We start from the raw sequence: 13972 nt of genomic DNA, 5'->3' as shown, positions 1-13972 counted from the left end.
GTTTCCTTCCTATCTCCGCTGCCGGAAGCGGAGGAAGCGGCAGCCCCGCGCTCGCTCCCCCTCCCTTCCAGGGGCCCCCTCCTCAAACCCCCCTCTTTTTTGGGGGGAGGGCGCGGGAGGACTGGCCCCTCTCCCCCGCCGTAGGATGAACCGGCCGAAGCCCGCGGCCGCGCGCCGCCCCAGCGCCTCCGCCAAGCCCTCCGGTAAGGGGGCTGGCGAAAGTGGGGAGGGGTCCCCCAACGACTCTCCCCGCCTGTGTGTGTGTGTGGGGGGGGCGTGGGGGCAGGGGTCTCCTCGCGAGGAAGGGCCTGGAAAGGAGGGTTTGGGGGGGGTTTCCCCCAGAAGACACGTGTCGGGGGGGGCACGTGTGGAAGGGCAAAAATGGGGGGTCTCCAAAGAGGGGGAGGGGTGGTGGTCGCCTCCAAGACCCCCTCCCCCTCAGAGAATAAAGCATAAAACATCCCTTTCAATAAAAAGAGAAAGCCCATCCTACATTAGTGTTGGATTCTTGGGCTGGTCTACCTCGCAGGGCTGGTGTTTTGTCTACTCCCCCCCCCCCCCAAGTGACTTCAGGCAGCCTACAGAAATAAGACCCCTGTATACAACCCCCCCCCCCCAACCAGCACTCCCTGAGTGACAACAATCAAACCAGCCACTTGAGGGGCTCTGAATCCCCCTGGGGGTCCTCAGCCCCACCGGCAAAGCCTCGTCTTTGGTCCCCCAAGTCCCTTCCATGACGGCCAATGAAGATTTCTCTGGGTCTTTCAGAAGGAGGCGTCATGGGGCTCCCCATCTGATGATCTCCTCCTCTCCTCCTCCTCGTCCTCTTTCTTCTCCTTCTCCTTGTTCTCCTTCTTCCAATCCCTTCTTCTCCCTCCTCCTCTTCCTCCTCTCCTTTTCTTCCCCTTCTCCTCCTCCTTGTTCTCTTTCCTCTTCCTTCTTCTTCCTCCTCCTCCTCCTCCTTGTTCTTCTCCTTCCTTCCTCTTCCTCTTTCTCCTCCTCCTCCTCCTTGTTCTTCTTGTTCCTTCCTCTTCCTCATCCTCCTCTTTCTTCTCCTTTTCCTTGTTCTCCTCCTCTTCTCCTCCTCCTCCTTGTTCTCCTTCCTCCTCTTCCTTCTCCTCCTCATCTCCTTGTTCTTCTCTTTCCTCCTCCTCCTCCTCCTCTCCTTTTCTTCTCCTTCTCCTCCTTGTTCTTCTCCTTCCTCCTCCTCTCCTTTTCTTCTCCTCCTCCTCCTCCTTGTTCTTCCTCCTCCTCTCCTTTTCTTCTCCTTCTCCTCCTTGTTCTTCTCCTTCCTCCTCCTCTCCTTTTCTTCTCCTCCTCCTCCTCCTTGTTCTTCCTCCTCCTCTCCTTTTCTTCTCCTCCTCCTCCTCCTTGTTCTTCCTCCTCCTCTCCTTTTCTTCTCCTTCTCCTCCTTGTTCGTCTCCTTCCTCCTCCTCTCCTTTTCTTCTCCTCCTCCTCCTTGTTCTTCTCCTTCCTCCTCCTCATTCTCTTTTCTCTTCCTTCTTCCTCTCCTCCTCCTCCTTGTTCTTCTCCTTCCTCCTTGTTCTCCTTCTTTCTCTTCCTTCTTCCTTTTCCTTCTCCTCCTCCTTGTTCTTCTCCTTCCTCCTTGTTCTCCTTGTTCTTCTCCTTCCTCCTCCTTGTTCTCCTTTCTCTTCTTCTCCTTCTCCTCCTGCTTGTTCTCCTTGTTCACCTCCTCCTCGTCCTTCCATGTCTCCCTCTTAGGCCACCCTCCTCCGGGAGACTTCATCGCTTTGGGCTCCAAAGGCCAAGTGGGAGAGTCCAAGGCGGCCGCCACCTTGCTCAAGCCCACATCCTCCGGCTTGCCCTCCGAGCGGAAGCGCGAGCCGACGGCGTCCGCCTTGTCCAGCACCTCCGGGCTGGCCAAACGCCCCAAACTTTCCTCCACGCCCCCTCTCAGCGCTCTGGGACGATTGGCCGAGGCCGCCGTAGCTGAGAAGCGAGCCATTTCGCCTTCCATCAAAGAACCGTCGGTCATTCCTATTGAAGGTAAACAAGTCTATAAGTGGGGTGGGGGCAGCATTTTCCCCTTCCCAAATTGGGGGGAGGGTATTTATCGATGTCTTTTGCCAGGTAGGTATTGAATGATTTTTCTCCTCATAATCAGGAGGCTGTGAGTTCGATCCCAGGTAGAAGCAGATATTTCTCTCTCGGGGCACAATGAAAAATATCTCTGCTGAACAAAACTTCTCATTGGCGACAGGAAAGACATCCGGCCAGTAAACACACTGCTAGCTCCATTCAGTTGCCCAGACTCCACCCCTCAAGGGATTAGGTCTTTAAAATAATATGATGATGATGCATTGAATGGTTTTCTGATACTTTTGAGATAGTAGCAATAGCAATAGCAGTTAGACTTACATACCTCTTCATAGGGCTTTCAGCCCTCTCCAAGCGGTTTACAGAGTCAGCATATTGCCCCCAACAATAATCCGGGTCCACATTTCACCCACCTTGGAAGGATGGAAGGCTGAGTCAACCCTGAGCCGGTGAGATTTGAACCGCCGAACTGCAGAACTGCAGTCAGCTGAAGTAGCCTGCAGTGCTGCATTTAACCACTGCGCCACCTCGGCTCTTTGGCTGTTGGCTGAATGGAATTTTTTAAAAAAGAAGATATTGGACCTTCTGTCTGGAACTCAATAAACGTTGTTCTGCTAGATTTTAAAGTAACGTGACAGCACTTGTATACTGTTGCTCTTTAATTCCAGTGTAAAAATAGGACAAGCTGAATATATTAATAGATTGTAGAACTACACCGAAGGGAGGAGTAGAGGGATAGAAGAAAGAGGGGTAGAGAGGGTGGGAGAGAGGATGGGAGGGAGGGTGAGAAGGAAGGGAGGGAGTGTACTGGGAGAGAGGAGTGGTAGAGGGGGAGGGGAAGTAGGGTAGAGGGGAATGATGGAGGGAAGATGGAAAGTTGGAGTGGGGCGAAAGAAAGAGGTGTATGGAGGGTCGAAGAGGTACATTGAGTTTCTATTTTGGGGGGGTATAGTTGACAAGAGGAATGGCTGTGTTTATTGTTTAATGTTATATGGCCCCGGTTATGCACAGTATATATGTGACTGTACGAAAATGAAATGGAAAATAAAAACACATTTAAAACAGAAAAAAATAAACGTTGTTCTTGTAGTGGTTTAAAATACCCAACTGTGCTGTCGTGGGTGTTTAGGGGGGGGGGGAGTTTGGGCTGCCAAAGAGCAGTTGTGATTTCCGTTTCCTAACAGTGGCCCCCAACGCTCTGCTGGATGAGATCGAGGCTGCGGAAGTGGAAGGCAACGATGACCGCATCGAAGGGGTGTTGTGCGGAGCCGTGAAGCAGCTGAAAATGAATCGGGCCAAGCCCGACATCACCCTCTATCTGACCTTGATGTACCTGGCGAAAATCAAGCCAAATATCTTCGCCACAGAAGGAGTGATTGAGGTGAGGGGCAGGCAGAACCAGAATGACAGAATAAACCCCGTTGGAAGGGACCTTGGAGGTCTTCTAGTCCAGCCCCCTGCCTAGGCAGGAAGCCCTAAACCAACCTCTTCTTTTTTTAAAAAAATAGTCTTTATTGGTTATACATTTTTTTTAAAGAATAAGACATACAAATACAAATACAATTTTAAACATACAACACCCCCCCCCCCCCCCCCCCGTGACAGTCATTCACAGCCCAACTTTTTTTTTTCCTTCCTCATTGTTTAGTCTCTAAGCAGCATCTTCTTGTTACAAAGTTCAGGGATCTATTACAATACCCATGTTCACTTTTAGTTCCCGTTGTTAACAACTGCTATTTAACTTTCCCCAACCTCTTCTTAAAGTCTTCCAGTGTTGGGGCATTCACAACTTCTGGAGGCAACTTCTGTTCCACTGATTAATTGTTCTAACTGTCAGGAAATTCCTCCTCGGTTCTAAGTTGCTTCTCTCCTTGATTAGTTTCCACCCATTGCTTCTTGTCCTACCCTGAAGTGCTTTGGTAATAGCTTGACTCCCTCTTCTTTGTGGCAACCCCTGAGATATTAGAAGACTGCTATCATGTCTCCTCTAGTCCTTCTCTTCACTAGACTAGCCATACCCAATTCCTGCAACCGATATTGATATGTTTTATATAGAATATAGAATAATAGAATATAGAATAACAGAGTTGGAAGAACCCCCTGCTTAGGCAGGAAACACTACACCACTTCAGACAAATGGCTTTCCAACATCTTCTTAAAGGCTTCCAGTGTTGGGGCATTCACAACTTCTGGAAGCAAGTTGTTCTACTGATTCATTGTTCTCACTGTCAGGAAGTTTCTCCTTAGTCCTAAGTTGCTTCTCTCCTTTGGTTAATTTCCATCCATTGCTTCTTTCTCCTGCCCTCTGGTGCTTTGGAGAATAGGTTGACGCCACCCCCCCTTCTCTTTGGCAGCCCCACCTTGCACGAGGTTTCTTATCCCTGAGCCCCATGCAGATTCTTTAAAAAAAAGGGGGGGGGAAATATAACCTACCCAGACCTGTTCAAGCATGGTCCCACTCTGCTTAAACCGTCCAGGCCCATTGGAAAGTTTCTCCAGCAGGACTGCCCTTCCGACTGTATTGTATTGTATTGTATTTGGTTTATTTGTATGCCGCCCTTCTCCAGGAGGGACTCAGGGCGGCGAACAACTCAGAGGGGAAAGGGAACATAAACAACAGTACACATAATTAAAATACACGAAAATCACACAGCCATACCAGTCGAGAGGGGAGGGGAACTCATCAACCCCAGGCCTGCCGGCACAGCCAGGTTTTGACGGCTTTTCGGAAGGCCTGGAGAGAGGTGAGGGTCCGAATCTCCGCGGGGAGTTCGTTCCAAAGGGCCGGAGCTGCCACAGAGAAGGCCCTCCCCCGGGTAGTAGCCAGATGGCATTGGCTAGTAGACGGAACCCGGAGGAGGCCGACCCTGTGCGATCTGACGGGTCTTTGGGAGGTAATTGGTAGCAGGCTGTCTCTCAAGTACCCAGGTCCAATACCATGAAGGGCTTTATATGTTACGACTGCTCAGGATCCCCTTTGCTTCTGCAGGCGCTGTGCAGCCTCCTCCGCCGAGATGCCTCCATCAACTTCAAGGCCAAAGGGAACAGCCTGGTGTCTGTTCTGGCCTGCAACCTTCTCATGGCGGCTTACGAAGAGGACGAAAACTGGCCCGAGATATTTGTCAAGGTGAGCTGCTGCGGGGGGGTGGGTGGTGGTGCTCTTATATAGCGTTGAAGGGGACCCTGGAGACTTCGGGGAAGAGGTGACGGTGTCCTCCCTCCTCCCTAGGTTTACATGGAGGATTCGCTGGGGGAACGGATCTGGGTGGACAGCCCCCACTGCAAGACCTTCGTGGAGAACATCCAGACGGCTTTTGGCACCAAGATGCCCCCGAAAAGTATTTTGTCTCACGGGGAGGTTGGACGCGGTGGAGGAGACCTCAGTGCTGGTAAGAGGACTTGTGGGGAGCAGATGAAGATACAGTAGGTTTCGAGAAAGGGAGGGAGGGAGGGAGAAAGGAAGGAGAAAGTAAAAACGAGAGACATGAAAGAAAAAGTGTGAAAACAACAAAGGGAGGGAGGGAAAGAGGAAGGGAAGGAAGGAAGGGGAAAGTAAAAATGAGAGATAAAGGAAGGAGAGTAAGAGGATCAGAGAGAGGGAAGGAAGGAAAGGAAGGAAAGGGAGTGGAAGGGGAAGGGGAGGAAGGAAGGAAGGGGAAAGTAAAAATAAGAGAGATGAAAGAAAAAGTGTGAAAGGAACAAAGGGAGGGAGGTTAAGAGGAAGGGGAGGAAGGAAGGAGAAAGTAAAAATGAGAGCTAAAGGAAGGAGAGTGTAAGAGGAACAGAGAGAGAGAAGGAAGGAGAGGGAGGGGAAGGGGAGGAAGGAAGGAGAAAGTAAAAATGAGAGAGTGAGAGATAAAGAGGGGAAGAGTGAAAGGAAGGAAGGAAAAAGTAAAAATGAAAGAGATGAAGGAGTGTGAAAGAGGAGTGAAGGGAGGAAAGGAGGAAGGAAGATTGGAGAATTCAACTGCTTTAGGATTTAACAATATTAGGGACACACACCGTGGTTTTGCTACAGTTGATTGAAGAGATGCAACATTAAATGGGGGCCAATAAGAGGCAGGGCCAAAGCCCTCCAGGAGCCTACAACTCTATCTGCCAAGAGTGGGTGGACAGGGGTTCAAAGCCAAATGTCAGCGTTCCACGTATCATGTAGAATTAAATCAGAGTCCAAGGCAAAACGATCCTTATAGTTCCAATTTAATAAAGCAGACATCGTAGCACATCTGTGTTAATCCCAATTCTGGAAATGACATCAGAATCCCACCCAGTTAAAAGTTCATGATCTTGTCCCCACACCCACAATCCATCACATGGTCCAATCTTCTTCTTCCACGCTGGCATCCACACCCAGCTTCTTCCGGTCAGGTGTACTGGTGCGGAGACAAAACATGACCTTGGCTTCTAGTAAAGAATGACAACAATACATTCCACAATCCTACTCCTGTCTATTCCCCCCTCCCATCAACTATACTAAAGAAACAGCATAATGAAATAAGAGAAATAGCAATAGCAATAGCAGTAGACTTATATACCGCTTCATAGGGCTTTCAGCCCTCTCTAAGCGGTTTACAGAGAGTCAGCATATTGCCCCCAACAATCTGGGTCCTCATTTTACCCACCTCGGAAGGATGGAAGGCTGAGTCAACCCTGAGCCGGTGAGATTTGAACCGCTGAACTGCTGATCTAGCAGTAGCCTGCAGTGCTGCATTTAACCACTGCGCCACCTTGGCAGGCCAAAATTCTAAAAGGAATATAATTGCAGGCCTGACACCAAGTTTACAGGTGCAAAGGGCAGTTCCTTGTGGGCTTTCGGACTGGGCTTCCCTGGGAATGATTCTCCTTCTCCCTTGCGGCTTTCTAGGAAACAGCCCTCATCCTTCTGTCCCAGAGGAAGAAGACAGTCAGAGCGAACTGCTGATAGCGGAGGACAAAATGAGCCCTGAGCAGGAGGCCCACCTGATGCCCAGGTAGCCCCTTCCCCTCTCTCTGCTGCTTGTCTTCGTGCGTCCCCAGGGAAAGTTGCGTACAGATGTTAAAAAGGTTTTAGGTTGAGACGTTCCCTCCTTGAGGCCTTCTTCCTACAAGGCATCTCGGGGGCCCTTCAGGCTCACCTATCTCCCTACCTTTACAGAACCTCCTTCACCAAAAGAGATCTTCCTTCACCCAGGAAGACACGTTTTTCTTGCCATGGGGGAATTCTGCTTTTTTTTCCTAGCCTCAGTGCTGTCAGATCAGAGATGCTGTCATTGAAGCGGAAAAGAGTCCCGGATTCAAATCTGCCCTCAACCATGCAAGATTAAGAGCCAATCCCTTAATCTCAGCCCAGTAGAGGATTGTTGTTGTACAGAAGAATCGGCCGAAAGGATGCTGGGGCTTTTGGAAGAAATAAAATAAACCAATTATGTCAATATTTTAAGGCTAGGGAAAGGGAAAGGTTCCCCTTGCACATCTGTGCTAGTTGTTCCCGACTCTAGGGGGCGATGCTCATCTCCATTTCGAAGCAAAAGAGCCAGCACTGTCCAAAGACGTCTCCATGGTCATGTGGCCGGCATGATTCAACGCCGAAGGCGTATGGAACGCTGTTCCCTTCCCACCAAAGTTTGTCCCTATTTTTCTACTTGCATTTTTTACCTGCTTTTGAACTGCTAGGTTGGCAGAAGCTGGGACAAGTCACGGGAGCTCACTCCGTTATGCAGCGCTAGGGATTCGAACCGCTAAACCGCTGACCTTTCTGATCGACAAGCACATCGTCTTAGCCACCGAGCCACCGCGTCCCTTATTTTAAGGATAATTCTCGTGAAAACCAACCCCCCCTTTTTCCTTTAATTAAACATAGCTGATAATTACGTCTTTCAGCTGCCCTTCAAGAATTATTTCTCCTTTTCCATTTTGATGCCTTTACTCACTCTGAATCCTGGACTGAGGTGGGAGCACCTCCTAGAGCAGTGTGGGAGTTGAAGTCCACGGGACTTAAAAGTCGCCAAGGTTGAGAAACACTGTCCTAGAAGCACCAGGTGAATTTGTAAAAGTGCCACTCTTTTGGCCCAGGTATGACGACCTTGCTGAGAGCGTGGAGGAATACGTCCTGGACATGTTGCGGGACCAGCTGAACAGGCGCCAGCCGATGGACAACGTCTCCCGGAATCTCTTGCGCCTTCTGACCGCTACCTGTGGCTACAAAGAGATTCGCCAGATGGCTGTGCAGAGACTGGAAATGTGGCTGCAGAACCCCAAGGTAGCTTCACAACCGATTCCCTCCCCACTGTCAAACTATTCACTATTCACTGCATTACTATTACTATTCGTCTTCTCATCGTTCCTATCCCCTATCTCCTCCCACTTATGACTGCAGGACTGTAACTTTGCTGCTTGCGTCCTTACGATTTATATTGATATTGAGAGCATCTGCACCAAAGACAAATTCCTTGTGTGTCCAATCACACTTGGTCAATAAAGAATTCTGTTCTATTCCTATTTCTATTCCTATTCTATTTATTATTCTATTCTATTCTTATTTTGTTCTGTTCTATTGTTATTCCATTTTTATTCTATTGTATTCTATTCTATCTCTCTCCCTTTCCCGAGATCCTAGAACATTATTACCTCTCAGAAATTAATGCCGAGCTAAATGACTCAATAACTGACGTGTTTATCATGCAGGATCTCACGTGGCTTTTCCCCATCCTAACCGGGTGGGGGTTTGTCGCAGAGCCCATGCAGCCCACTCAAATGCCCCCTCCCCCCCCCCTTTTTTTTTGCAGCTCACGCGACCCGCCCAGGATCTGCTCATGTCTGTCTGCATGAACTGCAACACCCACAGCTCTGAGGACGTGGAAGTGGTCTCCAACCTCATCAAGATCCGCCTGAAACCCAAAGTCCTTCTCAATCACTACATGCTCTGCGTGAGGTAGGCAGACAGAAATGGGACCGGAGGGGGCGGGGGGGAATCATTGAATGAATGCTCCAGGCAAGGCCATGCAGGGGAATCTTACGTGATGGAGAAGGCCTAATGGGTAGTGCTAGAGAACCCCCATCATGGTTCTCTACACCAGGACGGTCCAATCTTGAAACTTTTGAACACCTGTGGATTTCAGTTCCCAGAATTCCCCAGTGAAACCATGCTGGTTGGGGAATTCTGGGAGTTGAAGTCCATAACAACCAAAGTTGCTGAGACTCTGGAAAGAGTGCAGAGAAAAGCAACAAAGATTGGGAGGCTAAAACACACGAAGAACGGTTGCAGGAACTGGGTACGTCTAGTTTGATGAAGAGAAGGACCAGGGGAGACACGATAGCAGCCTTCCAATATCTCAGGGGTTGCCCCAAAGAAGAGGGAGTCAAACTATTCTCCAAGGCACCTGAAGGCAGGACAAGAAGCAATGGGTGGAAATTAATCAAGGAGAGAAGCAACTTAGAATAATTAGAACAATTAAGCAATCAAGGAGAGAAGCAACTTAGAACCGAGGAGGAATTTCCTGACAGTGAGGACAATTAATCAGTGGAACAGAAGTTGCCTCCAGAAGTTGCGAATGCCCCAACACTGGAAATCTTTAAGAAGGTGTTGGATAGCCATTTGTCTGAAGTGGTGTAGGGTTTCCTGCCTAAGCACGGGGTTGGATTAGATGACCTCCAAGGTCCCTTCCAACTCTGTTATTCTATATTCTAAATCTTAAAGATTGCTAAAGTTGGACCGTCTTTGGAGGGGCCCATCTTCCATCAGGCCGCTGACTGGGATTTGGGGGAGTGGGGGGGAACTATGGTGCTGCTTCTGATCCTGAGCATCTTCCAGGGAGCTGCTGAACGCTCACCGGGACAACTTGGGCACGGTGGTTAAATCGGTGATCTTCAACGAACTGTCCAACGCCAGAAACCCCAACAATATGCAGATCCTGTATACGGTCCTTCAACACAGCCCAGAACTGGCGCCAAAGGTATCTTGGAGGCCCAGCCCCAGATTCAGCCAGCGCCAAGAGAGGGACGACAAACCCCAAGGAAGGGAAGGGCTCCCTGGCTTCCCCTTCCCACACTTCTGGGGTGTGGGAAGGAGAAGTCTCCCTTGAGTGCTGCCTTTGGGGGTGTATGTGGAGGGACAAGCTGGGTTCCCACTCAAGTTGAATTTGCCGGGAACTCAGGGCCAGCGTTCTCGTGAGGAAGGGGGCAGGTTTGTCCCATGGGGTCCCAGCAGCCCACCCCCTCTGGAGGACTTCTTGGTCTTGGTCATAAAGAGGGAGCTATGGTTTTTGCAAGAAAACTTTTTTTGAAAGCCCTTCTGGATGATTTTCCTGGCATGAGCCCTTCACTGTCATCGAAAATCCTCTTGCTTGATCCTGGCACTGATTGCCATGAAACATTTTTCTCCTCTCCTCCTTTCTCTTCTTTTCTCTTCCCTCCTTCTCTTCTCTTCCCTTCCCCCTCCTTCTCTTCCCTTCTCTCCTCCTTCCTCTTCTCTTCTCTTCCGTTCCCTTCCCTCCTTCTCTTCCTTTCCGTCTCTTCCCTTCCTTTCTCTTCCCTCCTTCTCTTTTCTCCTCCACGCCTCTCCTCCTCTTCCGTTCCCTCCTTCTCTTCCCTTCCCTTTCCTTCTTCTCTTCCCTTCTCTCCTCTCCGCCTTCATCTTCTCTTCCCTTCCTTCTCTTCCCTTCTCTTCCCTCCTTCTCTTCTTTTCTCTTCGCTTCCCTCCTCCTCTTCCCTTCCCACCTTCTCTTCCCTTCCCTTTCCTTCTTCTCTTCCCTTCCGTCTCTTCCCTTCCTTTCTCTTCCCTTCCCTTCTCTTCTTTTCTCTTCCCTCCTTCTCTTCCCTTCTCTCCGCCTTCATCTTCTCTTCCCTTCCTTCTCTTCCCTTCCCTCCTTCTCTTTTCTCCTCCACGCCTCTCCTCCTCTTCCCTTCCCTCCTTCTCTTCCCTTCTCTCCTCTCCGCCTTCATCTTCTCTTCCCTTCCTTCTCTTCCCTTCTCTTCCCTCCTTCTCTTCTTTTCTCTTCCCTTCCCTCCTCCTCTTCCCTTCCCACCTTCTCTTCCCTTCCCTTTCCTTCTTCTCTTCCCTTCCTTTCTCTTCCCTTCCTTTCTCTTCCCTTCCCTCCTTCTCTTCTTTTCTCTTCCCTCCTTCTCTTCCCTTCTCTCCGCCTTCATCTTCTCTTCCCTTCCTTCTCTTCCCTTCTCTCCTTCTCTTCCCTTCTCTCCTTGCTCTTCCTTTCCCTCCTTCTCTTTTCTCCTCCACTCCTCTCCTCCTCTTCCCTTTCCTTCCTTCTCTTCCCTTCCCTTCCCCTCCCTCTCCTTTCTTCCTCTCTCTCTTCCCTCTCATTCCCCTCCCCTCAGTTCCTGGCCATGGTTTTCCAAGACTTGCTGACCAACAAAGACGACTACCTGAGGGCCTCCCGGGCTCTCCTGCGGGAGATCATCAAGCAGACCAAGCACGAGATCAACTTCCAGGCTTTCTGCCTGGGGCTCATGCAGGAGCGGAAGGAGCCTCAGTACGCTGACATGGAGTTCAAGGTGAGGAATGCGCTGCAGCGCCTAGCTTTGTGTCCCCGGGAGACCCACTCCCATCGTTCTGCACCCGTCGGGGCTCCACGGGTATCTTAACCCGCTCTGCAGCCCTTGAAGAGTATTCGGAGACTTCAACTCGTCCAGAACGCAGCCGCGCGAGCGATTGTGGGTGCACCTCGGTACACCCACGTTACACCTATCCTCCGCGAGCAGCACTGGCTACCTATTAGTCTCCGGATACGCTTCAAGGTGCTAGTCGTAACTTATAAAGCCCTTCATGGTATTGGATCTGGGTACTTGAGAGACCGCCTGCTGCCAATTACCTCCCACAGACCCATTAGATCTCACAGGGTTGGCCTCCTCCGGGTTCCGTCTACCAGCCAATGCCACCTGGCTATTACCCGGGGGAGGGCCTTCTCTGTGGCAGCTCCAGCCCTCTGGAACGAACTCCCCACAGGGATTCGGACCCTCACCTCTCTCCAGGCCTTCCGAAAAGCCGTCAAAACCTGGCTGTGCCGGCAGGCCTGGGGGTGATGAGTTCCCCTCCCCTCTCGACTTGTGTGGTTGTGTGACTCTTGCGTATTTTAATTATCTGTATTTCGTTTTATGTTCCCCTTTTCCCCCCCCTTGAATTGTTCGCCGCCCTGAGTCCTCCCGGAGAAGGGCGGCATACAAATAATAAAATTCAATTCAATTCAATTCCTCCCCCTTCTCGCTGTCTCAGGACCGCTTCGTCATCCACATCACAGACCTGCTGGCCGTCTCCATGATGCTCAGCATCACCGCCCAGGTGAAGGAAGCCGGCGTGGCCTGGGACAAAGGGGAGAAGAAAAGTGAGGCTTCGCTTTACGGCTGGGTTGGGGGTGGGGGGGAGGTTGAGAGTCCCATCACCCGAGTTTCTCAATCCCTCCTGGACCTTGGGGATAGAAAGGGGGTCTGTGTGAGAGAAGAACTCCGATTTGGGGTTAATCCCCAAGGTGGGATCCAAGGTGGCGCAGTGGTTAAATGCAGCACTGCAGGCTACTGCTAAATCAGCAGGTCAGCGGTTCAAATCTCACCGGCTCAGGGTTGACTCAGCCTTCCATCCTTCCGAGGTGGGTAAAATGAGGACCCAGATTGTTGTTGGGGGCGATATGCTGACTCTCTGTAAACCGCTTAGAGAGGGCTGAAAGCCCTATGAAGCGGTATATAAGTCTACTGCTATTGCTATTAATCCAACCCAGATTCAGTCCTGAGAAGAGCTGCCCTATGGAATGAGCTGCCCCCAGAGATCTGGGCCCTACCCACTCTCTTGGTCTTTCGCAAAGCCATTAAAACCTGGCTTTTCCAGCAGGCTTAGGGTGGTTGACCCCTTGATGGAGGTCCAGCCCCATCTGATTGGGTGTCTGTTGTGTTCCTTTTTAACTCTGTTGTTTCCCATTGTTTTTAATAATTCTTTTTAATTCTTTTTTCATTTCTGTAAGCCGCCCGGAGTCTTCCAGGATTGGGCGGCATAGAAATTCAATGAATGAATGAATGAACCTCCTGTTTGTTTGTTTGTTTGTTTGTTTATTGATTTATAACCTCCTGTTTCTCTCCAGATTTGGAAGGGCTGCGGGCTTTTCAGAACCAGATCGCAGCCATCCAGCGAGACGCCGTCTGGTGGCTGCACACGGTGGTCCCCTCCATCACCAAGCTGGCTCCCAAGGAATACATACACTGGTAACAGAAGGGGCTCCGAGGGGGGGGGGGTGTCTCCGTCAAGGAAACCCTCCTTGCAAGGGGGATCCCCGAGAAACTTACCCACATTTGTCCCCTCTCTCTCTCTTTTGTTAAAACAGCCTCCACAAAGTCCTGTTCACAGAGCAACCCGAGACCTACTACAAATGGGATAATTGGCCCCCCGAGAGCGACCGCAAGTAAATCTGGAGCCTGACTTGAACCTAGAACCCTGCAGGGGTGGGGGGGGGTGGGGGCCTCAAAGGTTTGGGGCAGTGGTGAAAATCAATATTTTTAACTACCGGTTCCGTGGGCGTGGCTTGGTGGGTGTGGCAGGGGAAGGATACTGCAAAATCCCCATTCCTTCCCAATCAGCTGGGACTCGGGAGGCAGAGAATAGATGGGGGGCATGGCCAGCCAGAGGTGGAATTTGCCGGTTCTCCGAACTACTCAAAATTTCCGCTACCGGTTCTCCAGAACCGGTTGGAACCTGCTGGATTTCACCCCTGGTTTGGGGTAGAATTTCCCTGCTTGTGACTCGGAAACCATCATCAGTGGCTTGGCCTGGTACCCAAACCACCATTAAGTGGTTTGTTGAAAGCATTGGAAGCCGTGTGAGAGACACCCCCCCCTCCAGGTTCTGTTTCTGTTGCTCCCCTCTGGGAGGAGGTTTCGAAGAACCTACAGAAGGACGACTAGATTCTGGGACAGCTTTATCCCTTAAGCCTTTACCCTT

The 13972-nt window shown here is 50.6% G+C and overlaps 1 protein-coding gene across 1 annotated transcript in view; it reads left to right on the top strand.

Moving 5' to 3' along the window:
* INTS1 (integrator complex subunit 1) overlaps positions 1 to 13972 on the top strand; it is a 46572-nt gene continuing 32600 nt past the window's right edge. The window contains exons 1-13 of the mRNA XM_032230987.1: positions 1 to 203; positions 1723 to 2007; positions 3243 to 3439; positions 5048 to 5185; positions 5288 to 5447; positions 6923 to 7028; positions 8110 to 8296; positions 8823 to 8968; positions 9848 to 9989; positions 11368 to 11544; positions 12263 to 12371; positions 13119 to 13239; positions 13359 to 13436. Coding sequence (XP_032086878.1) covers positions 146 to 203; positions 1723 to 2007; positions 3243 to 3439; positions 5048 to 5185; positions 5288 to 5447; positions 6923 to 7028; positions 8110 to 8296; positions 8823 to 8968; positions 9848 to 9989; positions 11368 to 11544; positions 12263 to 12371; positions 13119 to 13239; positions 13359 to 13436 — 1904 coding nt within the window. The 5' untranslated portion in view covers positions 1 to 145. The remainder of the gene's footprint in view (positions 204 to 1722; positions 2008 to 3242; positions 3440 to 5047; positions 5186 to 5287; positions 5448 to 6922; positions 7029 to 8109; positions 8297 to 8822; positions 8969 to 9847; positions 9990 to 11367; positions 11545 to 12262; positions 12372 to 13118; positions 13240 to 13358; positions 13437 to 13972) is intronic.

This window comes from Thamnophis elegans, chromosome 14 (genome assembly GCF_009769535.1).
Source record: "Thamnophis elegans isolate rThaEle1 chromosome 14, rThaEle1.pri, whole genome shotgun sequence".
Taxonomy (NCBI): domain Eukaryota; kingdom Metazoa; phylum Chordata; class Lepidosauria; order Squamata; family Colubridae; genus Thamnophis; species Thamnophis elegans.
Note: the sequence above shows the minus strand (reverse complement) of the source record. Positions and strands in the feature narration are given on the sequence as shown.